This window comes from Urocampus carinirostris, chromosome 6, assembly GCF_059441175.1.
Source record: "Urocampus carinirostris isolate Australia breed hairy pipefish chromosome 6, RoL_Ucar_1.0, whole genome shotgun sequence".
Classification (NCBI taxonomy): Eukaryota; Metazoa; Chordata; class Actinopteri; order Syngnathiformes; family Syngnathidae; genus Urocampus; species Urocampus carinirostris.
Window position 1 is genome coordinate 41,708,870 of NC_142354.1, and position 27,226 is coordinate 41,736,095.

Sequence of the window (27,226 nt, forward strand, 5' to 3'; positions counted from 1 at the left end):
TTACTATGTTATTAACATGTTAACTATTGGAAGTATGGTGAAATGCCAGGGCAGCTTTAGCTCGTCTTGGGATCAAGAGGTCGCAGGTTGGATTCCTGGCTATATATCGAAGTGTTCTTGGGCAAGACATTAAATCACTAATGCCCCTGATAGCAGACAGTTGCCTTGCATGGCTGACGCTGCTGTGTGAAAAAAGGGAAAAGTCTGCGCATTGTAAAGCACATTGGGATCAACAGGTCACAGGTTCGATTCCCAGCTCCTCAGTGTTATATGTCAAAGTGTCCTTGGGCAAGACACTGAATCCCTAATGCCCCTGATAGCAGGTAGTTGCCTTGACACTGCTATCGGTTAGTTAGTGTGTAAAAAAAGTGTGAAGCACATTATAAAGTGCTTCGGGAAGTCTTCATTGACTTGAAAAGCGCTATATAAATGCAAACAAGACCATTCAAAATAGACTCATTCAACCACTAAAAAAACAAATTGGTAGAAAATCACAATGACCCATCATTGGTAAGCTATTTTCAGAACAGGTCTGTGGGCACCTCAGCTGTCCTTATACGGCACCCAGGTGCCCGCAGGTTCCTCATTGGAGACCCCTGTTATACCTTATTTTATTCCGTGTAGGATTTTCTTTATTTTGTCACAAAGCAGGAACGGAGACGGGACCCAATAGCGCTCGTTTTCTCAGTTTTTATTGATAAAAGAGGGAGATAAAGATCCGAGGGCTGACAGAACACAGGAACGAGCGAGGCGGGAGTGACACTTCCGTGTCGGACAGAGACAGGCGGGAAATCGTGAGTCGTTGGCCGGGCCTGGAGATCAAAGGCGATGTTGTGTTCGTAAGCGGGGTTGTAGGCAGGAGGCAGGCAGGTAACGGGGCAAAACGGGTCAGGTAACAGGAGGCAGGCAGAACGGGCGTAATCAGGTCCAGGTCAATAACGAAGATCAGGCAGGAAAAGGCTTAGCAAAAACGGAGTCGGACGAGCAGGCTAACTGAGCAGAAGGCAACAGTTCGCAACGATCTGACAGCCACCAAGAGGAAGCCGGGGGTTTCAAAAGGGAGTGTCCACCAATCAGCTGTCTGGGCTGTTGGCGCCAATTAAGCCGCCGCAGCTGTGCTCAATCAGCAATCATGACATATTTGTTTGGGTTACATCAACAATAACTGAACAAATTTACTGAACAAATCCACTACCGATCTACTAGTGATTCCAAGAGACAAGAAAAAATCCGCAAGTTCAAGAGCGTTATCCGTTCGAGTCCCGGTGCTGATGAATGTTGTGCCCTCTGAGATACAATCTTCAACCTCGGCGGAAGTGTTTGAATCTATTCTTTAGACGCACTTATATTCCATAGCTCATGAGTGATGTTGACCTTATACTCTTGTCTTCTTGTCCTTGAGGGATAAGGGCAGGTCCGGATAGTGCACGATGCATGCATTCAAAGCCATCGTGCCGCCACTTGGACCAGATGTAATCTAGGTGTTGTATTTGATCCTAATCTGTTGTTTCAGTCACACGTGAAAAATATCATGAGAATAGCTTTCTACCACCTCCGTAATATTGCGAATATTCGCTTGATGCTGTCCTAATCAGATGCAGAGGTTTTACTTCATGCGTTTATTACTTCTCGGCTTGATTACTGTAATGTATTGCTTTCTGGTCTCCCGATGTCTAGCATCAAAAGTTTGCAACTGGTTCAGAATGGGGCAGCTAGGCTTTTGACTAGAACCAAAAAGTTTGAGCATATTACTCCTGTATTGGCCAACTTGCACTGGCTCCCAGTCCACTTAAGATGTAACTTTAAGGGTCTCTTATTAACATATAAATGTTTGCATGGACTTGCAGCCTCTGCAACCTCAACGGAAGTTTTTAAATCAAAGCTTAAGACACACTTCTATTCCAAAGCTTATGATTGATGCCCACCTCATATTCTGTATTGTCCTGTCTTTTTCCGACTGCCTGCCTGGTGGTGATACGAAGGAGAAGGACGATTTGAGATGAGTCAGCGGACCAGCGTTTGACCTGAAGCATGTGAACGCCTGCATAGACCAGCTGGCAGAGATGGGAAGCTGCGTCGTGGCCGTCATAGACTTTCTGGACTAGTTTGCAGGCTGGGGGCGTCGTTGCTGTAATGCACTTTACCTATTGTTTATTATGTTTATGTATTGTAATGCTAAATGTAATTCACCCTGGTCATCCTGAAAGGGGGATACCACTTGGGAGGTCCCTTCTCAAGGTTTCTCTTTTTCCTCACGCTGAGGTTTTGAGTTGTTCCTTGCCCGCATGTTGGTTTAAGATCAGGTCATTCTGTATTGTCCATTGATGTTCTTGCAACATCCATTGCAGCCTGGTCATGCTGGAAGGGGGATTATGTGCGGCCCCTTCTCAAGGTTTTTTTGTTTTCCTTACGCTGAGATTTTTTAGTTTTCTACTTGCCCTCATGTACCTTTCAGATCAGGGGATGTTGCATTCGTGGTCTTTGCAGCTCGTTGAGACTTTTTGTGATGAAGGGATCTTTAAATAAATATGATTTGACAATCACAAAACCCGGTCTTTATGCTAGCAGAGGCCCTGGTGTCATATCATTAGGAAATCCACAAATTGGTGTCGATTTGAAGCTTAAAATTGTAAGGCTAGGTTTGGAGCTTGGAGTTGGATCTTATCAGACCACCTGTAGTATTGCAATTATTTGAAATTCTTAATTAGTCTGTATTTAAAAATGATTTGGCGTAGAGGTAGGCTTGGGCCTACAAAATCCAGCCGGACCAGACATGGTCCAACAGATATTAAAGCCCAACCCAGCCCGAGCCCAACTGAATAACTTGATTTGAGGGACCGAGCCCGAAGCAAACCCGAAATATCATATTTTATTTGTGAGGACATGGGAGGAAGTTGGTTCATTTTGGGCTCAGGCTTAAGATCTTACCCCTTATTTAGCGTAAGCTTACCTGTCTCTCCCCACACAGGCAAGTATTCATCCTGCTGGATGTCTAGCATCAGCTCCAAGCCGTTGCCCATGCCGCCCTTCATAGTCAACAGAAGAGGTCGCCCGTCCTGGCCCGAGTTGAACGTGTAGCATTTTCCATAGCGTGTGAAGATCTGTCAAACACAAAAACAGCGATGACAAAATTGAATGACAATGCAGTAACGCAAGGTTGAAAATATTGAAGTGAGCAATTAAAAAGCAATATGCTCCATTACTTACACCATAATGTAGATCCAGGGGTGTCCAGAGTTGGGTAGGGTTACTTTAACTGGATTACTTTCAATTACTTTTGGATTACTCCGATACCAAATATTCTAATAAAAGACAAAATAAACTAAATATGAATAAAATGATGACTCACAACACGTGGTAAGCTTTCTCTCCTGGCTTTGATCTCTTTGATCTCCGGCAAAACGAACATAAAATGCGACAGAAACAAAATGAAAATAGTTTATTTTGTCTTTTATTAGCATATTTGGTATTGGAGTAATCCAAAAGTAATTGAAAGTAATCCAGTTAAAGTAACCCTACCCAACCCTTAACTCATTCAAATTCGGGGGGGCCACACGATAGAATAAACATTCTGTCGGGGGCCGGAATACTAAGTTAAAGAGGAAGAAAAAGAGAGATAAAGAAATAAGAGAAAGAGGGAGGGAAAATGAGAGAGGGTGGGGCAAAAGAGAGGAGAGAGCATGAGAAACAAAAGAGATAAAAAGAGAAGTCGTTAGAGGGGGGGAAAGAAGGGGAGCGGAAGAAAGAAATCCAAAAAGAAATAGAAAGACAGAAGGAAAGAAAAGAGAAAAGAAAGCACAAAGGGTAGGAAGAGAGAAAAGGAAAAAAGGAAGTTAGAGCAAAAGACGTTACAAAGACACACAGAGAGAAAGAGACAAAGAGCAACAAAGGAAGAGAAAGAGAGAGACACAGAGAGTGAAAGAGACAGAGTGAGAGAAAAGGGGTGGAAAAGAAAGAGAGAGAGAGAAAGAAATACAAGTACAGTCTCTTTGTTCGAGGCACCTTCCTCCGGCAACATCACGTTGACATATTTTCACCTGCAGCTTGTTTTTCTCTTGCGCTTCTCTGAGTGTTGTCTCGCGGGCCGGATTAAATCCCTTAGCGGGCCTGATCCGGCCCGCGGGCCGCCTGTTTCACACCTGTGTTGTAGATGCTACAACGAAAAGCTCTGACCTATCGTCCAGAAAATGCCTGCCAGTCAACTCAAATGGATGTATAATTGAATATAGCGGACATTAGGAAATGAAAAGCGATGGCCCATATCCGGAATATAATATACGGATGGTATTTGTGACTCCCTTGTAAAAGCATCCACCCTGAGTCACTAATAACCAGTTAACCTTCATGTTGACATTCACGTGGAGTCAAAACAAATCCAAACAGTGAATTGACATCTTTATGCCTTCACCAACCCGTAAAAGCCTCCTATTTTTTTACGAGCGTATCCTGAAATACAACTCCGGCGAATTTCACCCAAGAGCGCCCCCTGGAAAGTCAGAAAAGATTCAGCCAACTCAGCTGGAATGCCTAGTTAAGGGGTAATGGAGTGGAAAACACGAAAAGGTCTGAAGGACTCGTCCTTAAAATTGGACAGGAGGTTACTGGTGTCACCATTTTGGTGCAAACACAACTCTTATTCGGGGTTGGGTAGGGTTACTTTAACTGGATTACTTTCGATTACTTTTGGATTACTCCAATATCAGATATGCTAATATAAGACAAGAGAAACTGAATAGGCAGCACGGTGGCGCAGTGGTTAGCGCTTGTGCGGCACAGTTCATGTCATGGGAACCTCCTGCGTGGGTTCAAATCCAGCTCCAGACTTCCTGAGCGGAGTTTGTATGTTCTCCCCGTGCTTGCGTGGGTTTCCTCCGGGCACTCCGGTTTCCTCCCACACTCCAAAAACATGCACTTCAGGTGAATTGGCCGGTCCAAATTGTCCATAGGTGTGAATGAGCGAATGAGTTGTCTGTCCCTATGTCCCCTGCGATTGGCTGGCAACCAGTTCAGGGTGTCCCCTGCCCACTGCCCGGAGATGGCTGGGATGGGCTCCAGCCCCCCTGCGACCCTAATGAGGATAAGCGGTACGGCTGATGAGATGAGATGAGAAACTAAATATGAATAAAATGATGACTCACACCACGTGGTAAGCTTTCTCTCCTGGCTTTGATCTCTCCGGCAAAACGAACATAAAATGCGACAGAAACAAAATGAAAATAAATCCAAACAGCTTGCCAACATCGTTTTTGCCGGTCCATGTATTCCGTTACTCCCGAAGCCTGCACAAAATTTAGTCATTTGATTCATATTTAGTTTCTTTTGTCTTTTATTAGCATATTTGGTATCGGAGTAATCCAAAAGTCATTGAAAGTAATCAAGTTAAAGTAACCCTACCTATCTATACCAATTGCCTGAGTAGATATCGGACGGATTGGGTCGATACCGGACAGGAAGGGGCAGAGAGGATTAATATCAAAACAGGGGATCAAAATTAAACAGGACAAACTAGACAGGAACAAAACTGGAAACAGATATTACACAACGGGACAGACAAGATTGATATCAAAACAGGGGTTCGAAACAGTCAAATCAAGTCAAGTCGTTTTTATTTGTATAGCCCCTAATCACAAAGAGTCTCAAAGGGCTGCACAGGTCATTGCACAGACTATTATTTCAAACTAATATTACACCATCCCCTGATCTGGGACTAACACGAGGGCAAGGAAAAACTCAAAAACCTCAACATGAGGAAAATGAAGAATCTCTGAGAAGGGACCGGGACTGTGGTTTCAGGATTACCAGACAGCAAAGGATGCTGCAATCACAAATAATAGATATTGTCCACAAAAAGTATAGGTTATTCATATGCTATAGAGTAGAAGTGTGTTGTAAGCTTAGATTTAAACATTTCCACTGAGGTTGCAACAGGACAAACTAGACGGGAGCGAAACTGGAAACCGATATTAAACAGGACAAAATAAACGGGAACCATACCGGCAGGGAACAGGACCGAGTCAAAACCCACGTCTTGCGGGGCAGAGGTTCGTTGACGGGCTGACAAAGGAAGCGTGAGAGCACTGCTCTTAAAATAGACGGAAAGACAATCTGTCAACGAGCTACAGCTTGCGCCACACGGGCGGGGCCAATTGGGCGCCATGGCAACCGTGACACTCACAGTCTTCTCAGTTGGCAGGAATTTCCGTGAGCACGTCCAACATGCAAAGAAAGAATGCATCAAACACTCCTAAGGATACAAGTCTTCCATCAAACTGTAATGTGGACATTTTGGTTTGAAGCAACCAGCAAACATGCTCTTTGCTGAGACGATCCTTAAAAATTGCTGCTTTGGGTAATTTACAAGCTGCCAAGCAGAGGTTTTTATAACAAGCAATTAAAATGTCAAACTGGAACCTATGAGCTCCCAAAAATCAAATTCAGGCCCAATCAGAGTTCCTATCGTTTCTGTATTATAAAGTGTACCCAATACCCCCAAATTAGCCAGAAATGTGAACCTGCGCCTTATTACAGTTTACGCCACCATGTTTGTGCAACTATCGACAGGGTTGGGTAGGGTTACTTTAACTGGATTACTTTCAATTACTTTTGGATTACTCCAATACCAAATATGCTAATCAAAGACAAAAGAAACTAAATATGAATAAAATGATGACTCACAACACGTGGTAAGCTTTCTCTCCTGGCTTTGATCTCTTTGATCTCCGGCAAAACGAACATCAAATGCGAGAGAAACAAAATGAAAATAAATCCAAACAGCTTGCCAACATCATTTTTGCCGTTCCATGTATGCCGTTACTCCCCAAGCCTGCACAAAATTTTGTAATTTTATTCATGGTCGCTCGCTACAGTTCAACTGTACGGGTCAGGTGTATCGACATTTCGTTCTGTGTGCATGGTTACAAAGAATGACAATAAAAGTAAATTCTATTCTATTCTATTCTATTCTATTTACTTTTTTCCTTTGTTTCTTTCTTTTCTTTTTTTTCTGCCTTTTTTCTGAAATTGTCCTTCTTTTTTCTCTTCCTTGTGTTTCTTTTTTCTCAGCTTTTCACTATTTTTTCATTTTGGTATGTTTTTCTTTTTTGTTCTATTTCCCCCCCTTCCTTTAAGTCATTTTGTGCACAATTTGACATTATATTTGGTCATATAGGGATGAAATAATCAAAAACAACCGGAAGAGCCGTTTAGGACCCGAAAGAGCCAGTTCTCTTTAGTGAGCTGAGCCGAAGGAGCCGGTTCTCGAAAAACTCTTCTGACTTTACTCAACTTCGTTCTACTTCGACCTTGACTTCAAAATACCGCATTTAGAAAACAGCGTCAGGGGAACCCGTGTATTTTTACCTTAATGCACTGTAACTTTGACTTAATTCGCTTCTTAATTAGCAATTTTGAGCCCTCATTTTTGTGAGCTGGGAATGTGCCGGCAGTGCGCGCAGCTTAGAGGGAACATTGACCATAGCCCATACAATAGTTTTAATTCGATGCACCTCATAGTTCGGTGCACGAAACTCTATTTTCGAGGGGTGCGCCTTATAACCCAGCCCGCCTTATATGATTACCCTTAAAAATTAGGATAAAGAATAAAATACGAATGCAATTTTAAAGTGGTAACTTAAAATCTAAAGTAGATCCAGAGTGTCTCCACTACAGGGACTCTGTAGAGGGGGAACGCAACATTGATTTTAACACCCTTGAAAACGCCCCCCTCTCCTGCCTCACATCAAAATTTATCTTTGCCCTTTGCGATATCAGGCAGAAAAATCTGGCACCGCCTCACCTGCTAATTAAGCTGCACAGCTAAGCAAAATGCAACGAGATGAGCTGAATGAAAAGCATCCGAGACAAGCAGCCCATTTGTTTAACAAGCTGGTAATGATCAAGGACAATAGTCCCTGCTGTTTACATCCAAGATGCTCCATGCCATGAGCCAGAACTCAAATGGGGAAGGGTGCAATGTTCCCTCTAAGCTGCGTGTGTGCGCATTCGCGCACTACCCAGAGAAAATCTAGCCAGCGCACAAAAATCAGGGCTCGAAATTGCTAATTAGGAAGCCAATTAAGTCAAAGTTACAGTGCATGAAGGTAAAAATACAAGGGTTCCCCTGACATTGTGTTCTAAATGCGGTATTTTGAAGTCAAGGTCGAAGTAGAACCAAGTTGAGTAAAGTCAGTAGAGTTTTTCGAGAACCGGCTTCTTCGGCTCGGCTCACTAGAAGGAACCGGCTGTTCCGGGTCCTAAGCGGCTCTTCAGGTTGTTTTTGCTTCTTTAATCCCAACATGACCAAATGTTATGTAAAATTATGCACAAAATGTGGCCCATGTGGCACCAGCTGCAGCTCGTTGACAGATTGGCTTCCCTTCTATTTAAGCTCAGTACTCTTACTCACCCTTTGTCAGTCTGTCAACGAACCTCTTCACCCGCAAGACGTGGGTTTAGACTCTGTTCGATCTCCTGCTTGTGTTTTCTGTCCGGTATTGTTCCCGTCTATTTTGTCCTGTTTCATATCGATCTCCAGTTTCGTTGCCGTCTTGTTTGTCCTGTATAATTTCAATATCCAGTTTTGATAAGAATCTTGTCTGTCCCGTCCTGTCTGCTATCGACCCCATCTGTCCGATATCCGCTCGTGCAATTGGTATCGATCTCGTCGGCCTGTGGCTTCTTGTCATTCCACGCCAGACTGCTGCCTTACGTCTTACGCCCAACGATCGCCGAATCACAGGCGTTTGAGTTAACGTGCATGACTGCCCCGTTTACCGTAAAATAAAAGCTTGACTGAGAAGCGTCACACATTTGGGTTCTCCTCCTGTTCCGTTTCTTGACAGTATCAAATAAAACTGCGTGTATTTAATACTTGTATGTCCAGACATTTAAATTTATTTGACATAACATGAGGCTTACCTAGATGGAGATAACATGATTGAACAGTACTCCCAAAAACCCTAAATCATTGTGAAAGTCTAGGCAAAACAGTAGGAAGCAAAACAATGTGGTTTGGTCACTTTGAGTCTCCATAGTCTGTATTCTTCCTTGTGCTTTCTACCACTCGTTTTCGGGTGCACTACACAATGCAGCGGCATCTAGTGGTCAAATACTACACATGGTTCATTTAGTGAATTATCATTGTTATTATTATTATTTTTTAATTGCAGACATGTCAAACAAATGGACCCGTTAGATGATTTAATCCATCCCACCATAAATTTCAGGGCATGCCAAAAAACAAATGAGTCTCTAGGTAATTTCTATCAAAAGTTATGATATTTGGAATAAATGCAAACCAAATGCTCTCTCCGGCTGCTCGAGTAAAGTGTTGAGTTTGTATAGCGTTGAGAGTTGGTTCAGGTGTTAAGCTGCAATAACTCAACTGTTAAAATAAACTAGTTTACACTTTCAATGCAACGCATCTCCATTGGCTCGGTAGCCTAGATGGTAGGGCACCCGCTCCGAGACTGGGAGGTCGCCAGTGTTCCCTCTAAGCTGCGCGCGTGCGCAATTGCGCACTGCTCGCACATTCTCAGCGCACAAGAAAATCTAGCAAGCGCACAAAAAATGAGGGCTCAAAATTACTTATTAAGAAGCGACTCAAGTCAAAGTTACAGTGCATGAAGGTAAAAATACACGGGTTCCCCCGACGTTGTGTCCTAAATGCGGTATTTTGAAGTTGAGTCGAAGTAGAACGAAGATGAGAAAAGTTAGTAGAGTTTGTCGAGAACCGGCTTCTTTGGCTCGGCTCACTAAAAAGAACCGACTCTTTTGGGTCCCAAACGGCTCTTCAGGTTGTTTTTGCTTCTTTAATCCCAACATGGCCAAATATTATATAAAATTATGCACAAAATGACTTAAAGGAAAGGGGGGAATAGAACAAAAAAGAAAAAAATACCAAAATGAAAAAGTAGTGGAAAGCTGAGAAAAAAAAAACAAAAGGAAGAGAAAAAAAGAAGGAAAAATTGAGAAAAAAGCCAGAAAAAAGGAAAAGAAAGAAATGTAGGAAAAAAGTAAACAGAGAACAAAAAGAAAAAAGTAACAGCTCGGAAAAAATAAACTCAAAGAGAATTTTTTAAAGGAATTTATAAAAAAAAGTAGAAAAAAACACGGAAAAAAGAAGAAAATGTTTGTGTTGCATTCAAATAATTTCCAATTATATCAAGTGAATCTTGTTGCCAACATTGTACTTCCACTAAAAAATGTGATTAAGTACAGTTCTGTATCTTACAACCGAATAAATAAGCCCCCAAAATGTAATATTATGCGGAAATATATATCAGGAAATAAAAAGAAATGGATATTTTGTGAAAGAATTGTAAGAACAAACAACATTTGTAGGCCGTACAACCTTTGCTATAGTTCGTGAGTCATTTCATTCAAAAGTGAAAAATAATTTTGCATTGCTGGAAACTCCGCAAAATGTAACCTTTTGTCAAGTTTTGGACATGTTTGATAATGAATTAGTTGCCACACTTGGGATTGCTGTTGCTCACTGTTGTTTCAAGCGTCGCTCACCGACTTTGTGTGAACGCTCAGACCCGTAAGGAAAATTACAGGGAACATTGGAGGTCGCTGGTTCAAGACTTACAACATTGGTACTCATTGCCTCCATGCTTGGCGCTCGGCATTAAGGGTTGGAATCGGGGACTTCCTACACAGCAATTGGGTCTAAAATGGCGGCGCCCTATTTGGCTGCGGCTGCATCGGCTCGCTGCTGTTTAACTGTACGGGTCAGGTGTATCGACATTTCGTTCTGTGTGCATGGTTACAAAGAATGACAATAAAAGTAAGTTCTTGTTCTTCTTCTAAATGTGTTGTGTTTATCAAAGATCCCTTGTCATGTGTGATTATAGTCTGTTACTAATGTACCGTAAATTCCGGACTACAAGCCGCTACTTTTTTCCCAAACTTTCAACCCTGCGGCTTATTCAGTGATGCGGCCAATTTATGTCATTTTTCTAATGGCCGCCAGCGGCGCTCGAGTACAAAAGGTAAGATTTTGAACGGTGGAATATATGCGCCGAGGAAGACTGCAACTTCTTAGCTTGTGCACATATTAAATTAGCGTAGACATATCCTCATCATGAAAATTGCAAAAGAAAGGCACACGACGCAGCTTTCAAGCTAACAGCAATCAAGCAATCAGATAAAGAAGGAAACAGAGCTATTGCACATAAACTTTACTTTGCGAGTGTGTTGCTAGCGTGTTTTGGGATATGTTTTGGATTAAGGGAGCGTGGGACGACGTCTATATGACAAAGTTTCTTTCCGATACTGAGGAAGATGAATTTAATGGCGTCAGTTATAAAGAGGAAGATGAGGATGGTTTACCGTGATCTTAACAAGAACGGTATATTTTTTTAACAGACCCGTTTACTGTTTTGCGAGCGTGTTGCTAGTAGCGTTTTGCTACCTGTCACAGTCACGGTTTGGGATGAAAGTTATATTATTATTATTAAAGCTTTGAAAACTCTCGGTGTACCGTCTTTCTTTGTAAATATGTGTAACCATGTATAATATGTATTTGCAACTGTATATTTTTGTAATGTATTTATTTTAGAGACTTATTCTGATATGTTTTCCACGGGCGAATCAAAAAGAAGGGGCAAAAACAACGGGGGCTGACGGGAAGTGGAGTAAAGGTGAGACGTGTTTTTGGACGCAGTGGACAATAGTGGATATATATTTTTCCCACCCTTACCTTTGGAAATATAGACGTTTTTTCGTTGGATTACTTTCAACGGGACCCGGACTCTGCAGGTCTGCATCAAACCTTGAGTGCCATTTTCCGTTCATTTTGCCGGCTGTGGTTTTTGGACTGTGTACTTTATATTCAGTTCCAATCGCGGGACTTAAAGTCGGGTTTGGGTTACTTTTGTGATTGTGTTACAAGTTTTAATGTAGGCGAATGCGGCTTATATACAGGTGCGGCTTGTGTAAGTACAAAATGGTTATCCTCTTAAAATTTGGTGGGTGCGGCTTATAATTAGGTGCGCTCTATAGTCCGGAATTTACGGTAGGCTGAATGATAGACCATAAAACTGAAAAACAGTTCTTTCTTTTCCTGATCCGGCCTGCCTCAGAACAGAAAGTCTTGATCCAGCCCCGTCGTCAAACCGCGTTTGACATCCCCCTTGTACGGTATATTTTCTCATTTCATCTGATACAAGCATCCCAGTTGGCCACCCGTGTTTACATCTTGATAGACCGGAGACTAACTTAAGGGTAAGCTGGAGTTGCTGTGGTAACCGTCTGCATTGAGTGAAGTGTGGCAACTGAGGGAGGGAACCCGTATTGACCTTGGGACGAGCAGATCTGTATTGAAGTTTCTTTGCAACACGCCTGCTGAATCAGAAGCTTAGCCAACGTTTTCCAAACCACAGTGTCAAAGAAAATAATGCACCTAAAAAACCCAGAAATGGAAATAAGTTCGAAAAGGCGCTTTATATACAGCAAAATATGAGAGATTGAAAATGCATAGAGTATTTATAAATACGTGTGCGTTACCAGGGTTGGGTAGGGTTACTTTAACTGGATTACTTTCAATTAATTTTGGATTACTCCAATACCAAATATGCTAATAAAAGACTAAAAAAACTAAATATGGATCAAATGATGACTCACAACACGTGGTAAGCTTTCTCTCCTGGCTTTGATCTCTTTGATCTCCGGCAAAACTAACATAAAATGCGACAGAAACAAAATGAAAATAAATCCAAACAGCTTTTTGTTGTTCCATGTATTCCGTTACTCCCCAAGCCTGCAGAAAATTTAGTCATTTTATTCATATTTAGTTTATTTTGTCTTTTATTAGCATATTTGGTATTGGAGTAATCCAAAAGGAATTGAAAGTAATCAAGTAAAAGTAACCCTACCCAACCCTGTGCTCTACTATGCGAGGTTTTATGGTATGCTACCGTATTTGTGCAAAGGCGGCATTAGCTCAGGAAGTAGAGCGCTCGTCTTTGGATCAAGAGATCGCAGGTTCGATTCCTGGCTCCTCCGTGTTGTATGCTGAAGTGTCCTTGGGCAAGACACTGAATCTCTAATATCCCCAATAAGCGGGTTGGCGTCTTGCATGGCTGCACGGCCGCTATTGGTGTGTGAGTGTGTGTGAATGGGTAAATGTGAAGCATTGTAAAGCGCTTTGGAAAGTCTTCATTGACTTGAAAAGCGCTACATAAATGCAGATCGTTTCATTGATTACTTCAAAAACGTTGCGGAGCATAATGGCAAAAAATTGTAAGGCAATGGGGCAGCACGGCGGCGCAGTGGTTAGCGCGTGTGCTGTCATTATTATCCGATTACTTTTTTTTTAACAAAGATTTACCGCACTCCAAACTTTTCGCCAAGCAGATCCGCCATTGTTGTTTTGGTCTCGCTCCGATCTCGGCAAACGAGATCTCGTTGCTTCGAGATAACGTCATTGTTGTGGCGGTTGTCGAGTGAAAGAAAAGTATGCCTCGAAAAAAACAGTTGGTATCAGGTGCAAATCAACAAAAAATTGGTCATTTCTTGAGTGTCGGTAATAAGTCGAAACATAATACAGAAAACGGTAACAACGGCAATAATTCCGGCACGAAAATACGGCGCAGAAATTCTTCAGAAGACCGTGAAGGCAAGGAAAACACGTGCGAACGATTCGACGAAAGATAAACAAAAGAATACTCCGAGCAAGAAAAGGACTATTCTGCCAAAATGGACTCAATTATATTCCTGGTTACGCTATGAGGAGGATGATAATGGAGGCTACATGTTCTGTGATGCGTGTACCCAGCGTGACAAAAAAACTGGATTGCATAAATCATTTCGCAATACGAACTTTCAGAAAAGCACATTGGATCGACACAACGACAACGAAAACCACAAATTAGCTATGGAAATTCCGTTGCTGCAATTGGACCTTGAGAAGGCATTACAACTGTGGCGGGACAGCAAACACGAAGAATATATGAACTGAAAAATCTGAAGTGATTAAAACTTTATGACTATATAGACTAATATTTCAGCAACGTTATTTTGTATAATGTACAATATTGTTGTGAACTGAAACATTTTGAAGTGATAACTGATTTGTATTACCAATAAACTGTGATGATTAAAACTGAATGAAAAAAGGTAATACTCAGAGAAAGTTAATCAGGTATCAAGATAAAGAACAGTGCTACTAAGCCGGCTCCTGTCTACTTAGCAAGTTGAGTAAATATTGTAGTCCCTAAGCAGCTTTGCTTATAAATCCCATATTTCAGTCACATTGCACGGGCTTCATTTAGAACACAGGTGTCAAGCAGGCGGCCCGCGGGCCAGATCAGCCCCGCTAAGTGATTGAATCTGGTCCCGGAGAAGACACTCAGAGAAGCGCAAGAGAAAAACAAGCTGCAGGTTGAAATATGTCAACTTGATGTTGCCAAAGCCAGGTGCCTCGAACAAAGACATTGTACTTGTATTTATTTCTCTCTCTCTGTTTCTTTCTTTCTCTCTCTCTGTCTTTTCTACCACTTTTCTCCTACTCTCTGTGTCTCTCTTTTTCTCTACTTTGTTGCTCTTTTTCTCTTTCTCTCTCTGTGTCTTTTTAACTTCTTTTGCTCTAACTTCCTTTTTTCATTTTCTCTTGTGTTTTCTCTCTTCCTACCCTTTGCGCTTTCTTTTCTCTTTTTTCTCCTTCTGTCTTTCTATTTCTCTTTGGATATCTTTCTTCCTCTCCCTTTCTTTCACCCTCTCTCACGACTTCTCTTTTTATATCTTTTGTTTCTCACGCTCTCTCCCTCTCTCTCTTTCTTTTCCCCACCCTCTCTCTTCTTTTCCCTCCCTCTTTCTCTTATTTCTTTATCTCTCTTTTTCTTTCTCTTTAATCTACTAGTCCGGCTCCCGACAGAATGTTTGTTCTATCGTGTGGCCCCCCGAGTTAAAACGAGTTTGACACCCCTGATTTCGAATGACCGTATCGGATAGGAGCCCGGCGGTGTGAAAACACATCAGGCCTCATCGACCCATTTGTGTCGTCGCAACCACCCAAAAAAGTTGCCATCTTGGCTGAATAATTCACAGAGTGACAGCCTGCGAGAGCTGAGACTGCCACGGGCGATCAGTTCCTGTGTCAATGCCACACTAAGACGCAGGCCGCCCTCCCATAAAATTGCCTGTCATGGCCATTGACAGGGTTGGGTAGGGTTACTTTAACTGGATTACTTTCAATTACTTTTGGATGACTCCAATACCAAATATGCTAATAAAAGACAAAAGAAACTAAATATGAATACAATGATGACTCACAACACGTGGTAAGCTTTCTCTCCTGGCTTGGATCTCTTTGATCTCCGGCAAAACGAACATAAAATGCGACAGAAACAAAATGAAAATAAATCCAAACAGCTTGCCAACATCATTTTTGCCGTTCCATGTATTCCGGTACTCCCTAAGCCTGCACAAAATTGAGTCATTTTATTCATATTTAGTTTCTTTTGTCTTTTATTAGCATATTTGGTATTGGAGTCATCCAAAAGTAATAGAAAGTAATCCAGTTAAAGTAAACCTACCCAACCCTGGCCTTTGATATCAAGGCGAGTGTTGATGAAAAAATTAAGAATATCTGTTTTTAACTGTCACACACAGAAAGAAAAGAAGACACCTGTGAAAGCAATGTGGCTTGCTCAGGGTTGGGTAGGGTTACTTTAACTGGATTACTTTCAATGACTTTTGGATTACTCCAAAACCAAATATGCTAATAAAAGACAAAAGAAACTAAATATGAATAAAATGACTACATTTTGTGCAGGCTTGGGGAGTAACGGAACACATGGAACGGCAAAAATGATGGTGGCAAGCTGTTTGGATTTATTTTCATTTTCTTTCTGTCGCATTTTTTGTTCGTTTTGCCGGAGATCAAAGAGATCAAAGCCAGGAGAGAAAGCTTACCACGTGTTGTGAGTCATTATATTATTCATATTTAGTTTCTTTTGTCTTTTATTAGCATATTTGGTATTGGAGTAATCCAAAAGTAAGTGAAAGTAATCAAGTTAAAGTAACTCTACCCGCTTGGACTGGAGTGCCGCGTCCAATTTCGTTGTCACAATATATTCAAGCCATGTTGTAACAATGACAATAAAGGTCTATTCTATTCTATTCTAAAAAGCAGGATTGTAAATAACAATGAAAACCAAACTTTTTTTCAGGTTGTATTCAGGTGGCAGTTAAAATGCTAATATGGATCGAAATTGCACACACACACATGCGTGCCATAACCTTTACAGATGATTAGCAGTGCCCACCAGTGATTAATGGGGGACCTCAATTTAAGCTTTTTTTCTCTTCCTCAGCGGAACTGGCCTACGAAACGTTCAAAACAAACATAAACAAAGAATAACATTTTCATGTAGTATTTTTATAATAACCTCAAACAGGGCTATTCCTTTTGGCCGCCAATTCCTAGCAGTCCACTTTGACCCACCCCGGGAATATTAATAAAGTTCTATCTGAGTCCTTTCCTATTTGCTAAAAAAACCCTACAATCAGAGAAAAAGGGGTATGTCTGGGAATCCCATTGACAAGAAAATGATGAAACAGCAATCTCTCATCTTCTTAGCTGCACCGCTTATCCTCAGTAGGGTTGCGGGGGTGCTGGAGCCCATCCCAGCAATCATCGGGCAGTGGGCAGGGGACACCCTGAACGGGTTGCCAGCCAATTGCAGGGCACACAGGGACAGACAACTCATTCACACCTAGAGACAATTTGGACCGGCCAATTCACCTGAAATGCACGTTTTAGGAATGTGGGAGAAAACCGGAGTGCCCGGAGGAAACGCACGCAAGCACGGGGAGAACATACAAACTCCACACAGGAAGTCCGGTAGCCGGATTTGAAACCACACAGGAGGTTCCCAATACCTTAGAACTGTGCCTGCACACGCGCTAACCACTGCGCCGCCATGCTGCTGAAACAGCAATATTTAATGAAATAATTGATCATCTTTGTACTTTGTACTTTGATAGTTTTTTGAACTGGTGGCTTTAACAAGATCGATGTTTAAGATATCACCATTTTCTATTGCGTTCAAACGTTTCTGTTTCCGAATGTGCAGTCGAGAAATCAGTTTGGGTATTAAGGTCAACTCAAATAAAACTTTTAACTTCATCTAATTAAAGAACGAAATACTATTTCTAAAAAAGCAATCACATTGATGTACCCTTGGGAAGATAGCCGGTCTGACAAATTTGTTTTCGTCCCTTCAACTGGGAAACAAATTGGACGAACAAAGCAATCTAGTTGCAATATGTCAGGATTTCAAGAAAACAGACCTTCATTGCTCCTTAGCTGTCGCGCTAATAAAATTTGAAGACTTGTATAAGTCTTTCTTTGTTTCATTAGAATTTTATAAATATATATATATATATATATATATACACATCTAGAGGAGAAGAACACCCATGTGCGGATGCTGTTCCTGGACTTCAGTTCAGCATTCAACACCATCATCCCACAACAAAATCCTTAAGATTCATCACCAACTCCATCAAAACCTGTCTGCTCCCTCCCCATCTGAATTTCCTTCTCCTTGTCACTTCTTCTCCAGTTTTGCTCCACCCACGACTGCTGAATTATCCAACCTCATACTCAAATCCAAGCCCACCACTTGCCAGCTCGATCCCCTCCCTTCATCCCTTGTTAAATCCTGCCTCCCTTCCCTGCTTCCTCTCATATCTGCCATTATTCACTCCTCACTCTCTTCTGGTATTGTCCCATCACTTTTCAAAACCGCTGCTGTTACTCCTACACTTAAAAAACATGGTGCTGACCCCAACAACTTCGACAACCTCCGCCCCATCTCCAACCTTCCATTTATTTCAAAAATCCTTGAAAAAACTGTTGCTGCTCAACTCCACTCGCACCTGTCCCTCCACTCTCTCTATGAGCCCTTTCAGTCTGGTTTCCGCCCCCGCCACAGCACAGAGACTGCCCTAATCCGTATTGTAAATGATCTCCTCATAGCATCCGACTCCGGTTTAGTCTCCATCCTCATCCTCCTAGACTTGAGCGCCGCCTTCGACACAATCTCTCACCCTATCCTCCTCAATAGACTCTCCTCCATTGGTCTCACCCATACTCCCCTCAGTTGGTTCCATTCCTATCTCACTGGCCGCACTCAGTTTGTCCAGCTGAAATCCTTCACCTCAAAGCCCTCCCTAGTCACCACAGGTGTACCCCAGGGATCTGTCTTAGGTCCTCTTCTCTTCATCGTCTACCTCTTGCCTCTTGGTCATATCCTCCGCAAATTTAATATCCACTTTCACTGCTTTGCTGATGACACCCAACTCTACCTCTCCTGCAAACCAAACTCCATACTCCCACCTCCCTCCCTCACCTCTTGCCTTTCCGAACTCAAAACATGGTTCACAACAAACTTTCTTAAATTAAATGCCAATAAAACAGAATTCCTCCTTCTTGGCACCAAATCCACTTTATCCAAAGTAAACAACTTCTCTCTCAACATCGACAGCTCCTTAGTGTCCCCCTCCCCCCAGGTCAAGAGTCTGGGTGTCATCCTGGATAGCATGCTTACCTTCCACTCACATATCAACACCATCACCCGCACTGCTTATTTCCACCTCCGCAATATTACCAGACTCCGCCCTTCCCTCACCCCCCACACTACTGCTATTCTCGTCCACAGTCTTGTCACATCCCGCCTTGACTACTGCAATGCTCTCCTCTTCGGCCTTCCCCAAAAGTCCCTCCATAAAATTCAGCTGGTTCAAAACGCCTCTGCTCGCATCATCACAAAAACATCTTCCCAGCAGCACATCACCCCCGTTCTCCAACAGCTACACTGGCTTCCTGTTCAGCATCGCATCAGCTACAAACTCATCTTATATACATATATGGCCATTCACAACCTGGCTCCTCCTTACCTGTCCGACCTTCTCCAGGTGCACGTCCCCACTCGCTCCCTCAGATCCTCGTCCTCCCTCCGACTGTCAGTGCCCCCTGCCCATCTGAGCACCATGGGAGCCAGAGCCTTCAGTCGCGCTGCTCCCAAGCTTTGGAACAATCTACCTCCGGACCTCCAAAACTGCACACCTCTCTCCACTTTTAAGTCCCGTCTAAAAACACACCTGTTCAGGACTGCCTACAACACATAGCTTCTCCATTTCTTATGTTTTTATGATTTTATGTCTTGTTTTTATTTATTATTTCGTTTACAACTTTTTTAAATTGTATTTTTTTTCTTTCATTGTTTGTACAGTGTCCTTGGGTGGCCTGAAAGGCGCTTTTAAATAAAATGCATTATTATTATTATTATTATTATTAACATCTGGTGGACAAAATGAGACTCCTGGGTTTCAACACCCCCCTGCGGAACTGGCTGCTGGACTTCCTCTGTGACAGACCCCAATCAGTGCGGATAGGTCAGAACAGTTCAGATGTCATCTACCTCAGCACGGGCTCCCCCCAAGGCTGCGTCCTAAGCCCCTTGCTGTTCACCTTGATGACACACGACTGCGTCCCTAGGTCCGCCACAAACCACATCGTGAAGTATGCTGACGACACAACAGTGGTGGGCCTCATCAGGGATGACAACGACCTGGCCTACAGAGAGGAGGTGGAGCAGTTGGTGGGCTGGTGCAGGGACAACAGCCTGGTCCTGAATGTCGACAAAACTAAAGAGATCATTGTCGACTTTAGGAAAAACCAGCCCAACCATGCCCCACTTTGCATCAACAACAAGGCTGTGGAGGTTGTCAGCAGTATCAAGTTCCTAGGGGTGCACATTACAAACAAACTCACCTGGTCCGTAAACACTGCATCACTGGTTAAGAGGGCACAGCAGCGCCTGTACTTCCTGCGGAGGATGAGGAGAGCCCACCTGCCCCCACCCTCCCTCATTACATTCTACAGGGGCACCATAGAGAGTATCCTGACCAGCTGTATCTCTGTGTGGTGTGGAGGCTGCAGCGCTACCGACTGGGGTAGTGTGAGGAGGGTAACGAGGACAGCAGAGAAAATAATCGGGACTACACTTCCCTCCATTCAGGACATTGGCCAGAAGCACTGCCTATCCCATGCTAAAAACATTACCGGGGAACCCTCTCACCCCCATCATGGACTGTTCACTCTGCTAGCCTCTGGGAAGAGGTACTGCAGTGTGCGGTGCAGGACCACCAGGCTCCGCAATAGTCTAGTCCCCCTGGCCATTAGACTGTTAAATGGTCAATCTAACATATAGTTAACTTAAATCTAAACGGCTGCTAATCTGACTTTTGCACTACTGGCAGTTTTTTTTTATAGCTTGCCACTCCTTGCACATTGCTCTCTGCACTATTGTAATTACAGCGTTATTGTTACAGTGTTAATGTTACTGTGTACCTGACTTGTTAACCTGACTGCCCATTTTGCGCATCTGGTTAGCTACTCTTCTTGCACTATCGGCACTATGGTAAAATACTATACGTAGCCAAAATACAATACAACATTATTTATATCTGTACATTCAAGGAAACTGTGGGGGTCAGATGCATCGACATTTCGTTCTGTATACACGTGTACTAGAATGACAATAAAGTAGATCTGAATCTGAATCTGAATCTGAATCTGTAAAGTGAAAAGAAAGCTCTTTGATATGCTTTGTTGGCAGTCTTGAACTGCAATGAGATCAAAGAGATCAAAGCCAGCAGAAAAGCTAATGTTGTGACTCATCCATTTGCAGAAACTGTAATAATAAAAACCTCGTCATCCAGTCCAGCGTGAATGTGGATCTTTGGTGGGACGTGTACACCGCGGTTACATATATATATATATATATATATATATATATATATATATATATATATATACGCACGGGGAGAACATGAAAACTCCACACAGGAAGGTTTGATCTAAAGTAAAAATATTACAGATCATTTTGCTGATTTGAGTCATTTTCTCATTTACAAAAAAACAGGAAAAGGTTATGCTGTAGTAAAACAATTATTTGTTCCAATGGTCGATATTTTTTCATAATTTAACTATTATTTTGTCATTTTTAGATAAAATAACCCTAAACCTTGAAAAACACAAAAAGTAAAATATCGGGAAAAGCGTGTCGGGAAGCAGGAAGTTGGAACTCATTTGCGTAGACGATCTGTCACTTTAATCGAGAAAGAAAAGTGGTCCGACACACAAACGGACCAAAAACAAAACAAAGCAGGCTCAAATGCAGGCAAAACTACAGACTAGGCATTTAACGGGATTAAACAGAACTTGCAGGAATCTCTCAGAATGTTACACCAAAGTGCAACAAAGTCCAACAAGCACAACAAGAATAAACAGGGCAGTTCCAAAAGGCAGGTTTAAGTACCCATAGGAGTAATCAGGAAAATGCAGGTCAGCCGGTGTCAAGGGGCGGGCCAGCTGGGCGCCATGACAACCGTGCAGGACATGACATAAAATCCATAAAAAACAGCTAAATTATTGACAAGAATCAATCATCTGATAGGGCGGCACGGTGTGGAGTTTGCATCTTCTCCCCGTGCTTGCGTGGGGTTCCTCCGGGCACTCCGGTTTCCTCCCAAATTCCAAAAACATGCATTTCCGGTTAATCGGCTGGTTGAAATTGTCCCTAGGTGCGAATGAGCGAGTGAGTTGTCTGTCCCTGTGGCTGACATTCAGTTGAGGGTGTCCCCTGCCCACTGCCAGAAGATAGCTGGAATGAGCTCCACCACCCCCGCGACCCTATTGAGGATAAGCGGTGCAGATAATGGATGTATGGAAGAATCTGCTGAGCTGAAATCAGGATAAAAGAAAAGAAAAACATAATGTCAGCTTGGGTTGAGAGGTCGCAGGTTTGATTCACGGCTCCTCTGAGTTCAATGTTGAAATATCTTTGCGCAATGCACTGAACCCCTAATGCCCCCGATAAGCAGGTAGGCGCGCTATCGATGCGTGGGTGTGTGTTTGTGAATGGGTAAGTGTGAAGCACAGTATAAAGCGCTCAGGGTTGGGTAGGGTTACTTTAACTTGATTACTTTCAATTACTTTTGGATTACTCCAATACCAAATATGCTAATAAAAGACAAAATAAACTAAATATGAATCAAATGAAGACTCACAACACGTGGTAAGCTTTCTCTCCTGGCTTTGATGTCTTTGATCTCCGGCAAAACTAACATAAAATGCGACAGAAACAAAATGAAAATAAATCCAAACAGCTTGCCAACATCATTTTTGCCGTTCCTCGCATTCCCTTACTCCCCAAGCCTGCACAAAATGTAGTCATTTTATTCATATTTCGTTTCTTTTGTCTTTTATTAGCATATTTGGTATTGGAGTAATCCAAAAGTAATTAAAAGTAATCAAGTTAAAATAACCCTACCCAACCCTGGAGCGCATCCCAGCCATCTCCGGGCAGTGGGCAGGGGACACCCTGAACTGGTTGCCAGCCAATCGCAGGGCACACGGGGACAGACAACTCACTCGCTCATTCACACCTAGGGACAATTTGGACCGGCCAATTCACCTGAAATGCATGTTTTTGGAATGTGGGAGGAAACCAGAGTGCCCGGAGGAAACCCACGCAAGCACGGGGAGAACATACAAACTCCGCACAGGAAGTCTGGAGCTGGATTTGAACCCACGACAGGTTCCCATGACATGAACTGTGCCGCACAAGCTGCCGTGCTGCCCTTCATGTAAGGCGCTAACCTGCTTATTGGGGGCATTAAGGGTTCAGTGTCTTACCCAAGGACACTTCGACATGTAACACGGAGGAGCCGGGAATCGAACCTGCGATCTTTTGATCCCAAGATGAGTTCTCCACCTCCTAAGCCACTGCCGCCCCGGGTAAGTGTGAAGCACAGTATAAAGCGCTTTAGGAGGTCTTCAGTGACTTGAAAAGGGCTATATAAATGAGGATCATTTATGTATTTAGGTACCAGGATAATTTCATCTTTAAAAAATTAAATTAAATTTCAAATATTTTTGTCAGACAGTGTGCCTCAAGATATTTTTTTAATAAAAAAAATGTGCCTTAACTAAAATTGGTTGGGAAACATTGCCTATGAGATCTTGTCATTTACGTTTGTTGAAAACAAACACAAACACGCATTATAAAAAAAGTTTTGCTCTTTTTTGATAATAGAAAGGGACTATTTGAGAAGGGATTATATAACATCAGACGACCGCCACCCAAAATAAATTTAAATATATCCATGAATTGCAACCAGTTCAGGGTGTCCCCTGCCCACTGCCCGAAGATGGCTGGGATGGGCTCCAGCACCCCCGCGACCCAAATGAGGATAAGCGGAGCAGATAATGGATGGATGGATGGATGGATATCCATGAATAGATAAACAAAACACAAAAATGGGTAGGATTTTATAAGCATATGCTTCTTCCTACTCCCTTTCGAACATGTCTGATAACGTTATTTGTGGTTTTTCCGTTGTTATTTTTTTTCCCCGATTTGTTGTTTTCTTTTTGTTTTGTCATATTCGAAAAAAAGGTTTCATTCATCCATTCATTCATTCATTCATTCAAACACAAAAACGTTTTGTCACTTTTTTGCTCACATAGTCATCACACAAACCACATTACGCTTGTGTGACCAATATACCGGGTTGGGTAGGGTTACTTTAACTGGATTACTTTCAATTACTTTTGGATTACTCCAATACCAAATATGCTAATAAAAGACAAAAGAAACTAAATATGAATAAAATGACTCCATTTTGTGCAGGCTTGGGGAGTAACGGAATACTTGAAACGGCAAAAAGCTGTTTGGATTTATTTTCATTTTGTTTCTGTCGCATTTTATGTTAGTTTTGCTGAGATCAAAGAGATCAAAGCCAGGAGAGAAAGCTTACCACGTGGTGTGAGTCATCATTTGATTCATATTTAGTTTCTTTTGTCTTTTATTAGCATATTTGGTATTGGAGTCATCCAAAAGTAAATGAAAGTAATCAAGTTAAAATAACCCTACCCAACCCTGCCAATATAATAGAGTACTTGTTTTAAATAAAATAAAAATTAAAACTCAAATGCATATTCCACATGGTTCCTTTAGAATAGAATAGAATAGAATAGTATAGTATAGGATAGAATAGAATAGAATAGAATGGAATATACCTTTATTGTCATTGTTACAAAATGGTTTGAACATATTGTGACAACAAAATTGGACGTGGCACTCCAGGTTCACATTTGACAGTGAGGATAAAAGAAAACAAAGAAGATAAAGGAACAAAGAATATAAGGTTATAATTTACACAATATTTACACAAGAAATGTGGGCATGTAGGATGTTACATACAGTTTTGGCATCGTATTAGCGTTAGAGCAAAAATAGTCAACATTGCAGTGTTCTCGCTTGCCCGCGTCCCTGCGTCCCAGACGCATCATTTTTGCTGGGGACGCATTGTCTCAAATCAACGTGCGTCCCCGGGACGCAACCTTTTTGCCACAAAATTGTCATTATTACCCGATTACTTTTTTTATTTTAACAAAGATTTACTGCACTCCAAACCTTTCGTCAGGCAGATCCGCCATCGTTGTTTTGGTCTCGCGGTTCGAGTTTTCGTCTGCACGCCGATCCTGTTGTGTAGTGAAAGGAAGTCCGTCCTTTTTCCGAACCGTCTTTTTTGGCTCAACTCATTAAAAAGAGCCGGCTCTCATACGGCTCACTTGCTTTGATGATTGATATTACGAATTAGGTTGTAGAAAGAAGTTAAGAAAAAAATGAAGTATAAAAGGAGAAAATTAAAAAAAACAGGTTTGTGGTTATCCCCTTAATCGGTATATTACCAACAATAATTTGATGCAGAAAATGAATTCATAATTTGATGATTAAAACTGGGCAGCGCGGCGGCGCAGTGGTTAGCGCTTGTGCGGCACAGTTCATGTCTTGGGAACCTCCTGCGTGGGTTCAAATCCAGCTCCAGACTTCCTGTGTGGAGTTTGTATGTTCTCCCCTTGCGTGGGTTTCCTCCGGGCACTCCGGTTTCCTCCCACGTTCCTGAGCGAATGAGGTGTGATTGCGCAAATGAGTTGTCTGTCCCTGTGTGCCCTGTGAATGGTTGGCAACCAGTTCAGGGTGTCCCCTGCCCACTGCCTGATGATTGCTGGGATGGGCTCCAGCACCCCCGCGACCCTACTGAGGATAAGCGGTACGGCTAATGAGATGAGATGAGATGAGAGATGATTAAAACTGAATGAGTACATAGATTCATATTATATATTTGTCACCCATTTACAATTTCAACCTGGATAACACTCAATTTTTGGGGACCCATAGATCTCTGTTGGGACCCATAGATTTTTTAACATGCGAGTCCCGGGACCCATCACTTTTCACAAGTAAAATGAACACTGCATTGTGCAAAGTAAGCATAGGCATGAATACAATTTTACAATCTGCATGAGGTAGTAAAGTGAGACTGAACACAGAAGGGAATTCGCCCATCAACGTGAACGAGTAGCCGTAAAACAACTAGAGAATAAATAGAACTTAGATCTATCTTCTAAAAGAGGGCCTACTCCAGTCAATGGATTATGTTGTTCAGTAGGCTGAGGCTTGTTCTTGGAAAGAACTCCCAACAAATCACATTTACATCTCCGGGAGAGCCCCTAAAAGCAAGGGTACTCGCCCCTGCACTTACATGCATTCTGAAAACGACATGATGTGTGTTGGGTGTTGGGAGGTTAGCATCCGCATCTCACCCAATTTTACTCTGGTGCTTCATCTCTCGAGTGCCACCACTCCTATTTCATGTGGACAGATTGTCCCGCATGTCCGGAGGCTACGCCCCCCCCACAAAAACATAGGGCCCCAGTTCTGCGCAATGTTCCCTGTAATTTTCCTTACGGGTCTGAGCGTTCACACCAAGTCGGTGAGCAACGCTTGAAACAACAGTGAGCAACGGCAATCCCAAGTGTGGCAACTAAGTCATTATCAAACCTGTCCAAAACTTGACATCACGTTACATTTTGCCGAGTTTCCGGCAATGCAAAATTATTTTTCTCTTTTGAATGAATTGACTCATGTACTGTTGGAAAGGTTGTACGGCCTACAAACGTCATTTGTTTTTACAATTCTTTCACAAGATTTCCATTTTTTTTTTTTTCCTGGTATCTTTTGTCGCATAATACTAACATTTTGGGGGTCTTATTGAGTCGGTTGCACGATACACAACTGTATTTAATCACATTTTTTTAGTGTAATGTCAATGTTGGCAACAAGATTGACTTTATCTCATCTCATCTCATTAGCTGCACCGCTTATCCTCAGTAGGGTCGCGGGAGTGCTGGAGCCCATCCCAGCAATCATCGGGCAGTGGGCAGGGGACACCCTGAACTGATTGCCAGCCAGTTGCAGGGCACATGGGGACAGACAACTCACTCGCTCATTCACAACTAGGGACAATTTGGACCAGCCAATCCGCCTGAAATGCATGTCTTTGGAATGTGGGAGGAAACCGGAGTGCCCGGAGGAAACCCACGCAACGTCGAGGAGAACATACAAACTCCGCACAGTAAGTCCGGTAGCTGGATTTGAACCCACACAGGAGGTTCCCAAGACCTTAGAACCGTGCCGCACACGCGCTAACCACTGCGCCGCTGTGCTGCCCATTGACTTTTTATAATTGGAAATTATTTAAATGCAACACAAACTTCTTTTTCCCTGTTTTTTTCTCATTTTTCAAATTACTTTTAAAAAAATATCTTATTTTGTCTATTTTTTCCCAGCTATTTTTTTTTTTGCTTTTTTGTTCTCTATTTCCTTTTTCCTTTCATTTGTTTCTTTTTCCTTTTTTCTGGCTTATTTTCTGAATTTTTCCTGCTCCTTTTTTCTCTTTTTCTCTCCTATTGTTTCTTTTTTCTCCAGCTCTTCACTACTTTTTCATTTTGGTATTTTTTTTTTATTGTTTGTTCTATTGTTAAAGTTATTTTGTGCATAATTTTAGATAATATTTGGTCGTGTAGGGATTAAAGAAGCAAAAACAACCTGAAGAGCCGTTTGGGACCCGAAAGAGCCGGAGATCTATGGGTCCCCAAAATTTAGTGTTATCGAAGTTGAAATTGTGAATCGGCGACAAATATATCACATAAATCTATATATTCATTCAGTTTTAATCATCACAGTTCATTGGTAATACAAATCAGCTATCACTTCGAGATTTTTCAGTTCACAACAATGTTGTACATTATACAAAATAATATTGCTGAAATAATTATATTAATCTATATTTTTAATCA

General features: G+C 42.2%; 1 protein-coding gene across 2 annotated transcripts in view; it reads right to left on the minus strand.

The window, feature by feature from the left end:
* Window positions 1-27,226, minus strand: part of LOC148364830 (acid-sensing ion channel 1) — a 425,191-nt gene that overhangs the window by 82,540 nt on the left and 315,425 nt on the right. For both annotated transcript variants that reach the window (XM_088339028.1, XM_088339027.1), the window contains one exon: window positions 2,951-3,101. In XM_088339028.1, the coding sequence (XP_088195154.1) occupies window positions 2,951-3,101 (151 nt within the window). The remainder of the gene's footprint in view (window positions 1-2,950; window positions 3,102-27,226) is intronic.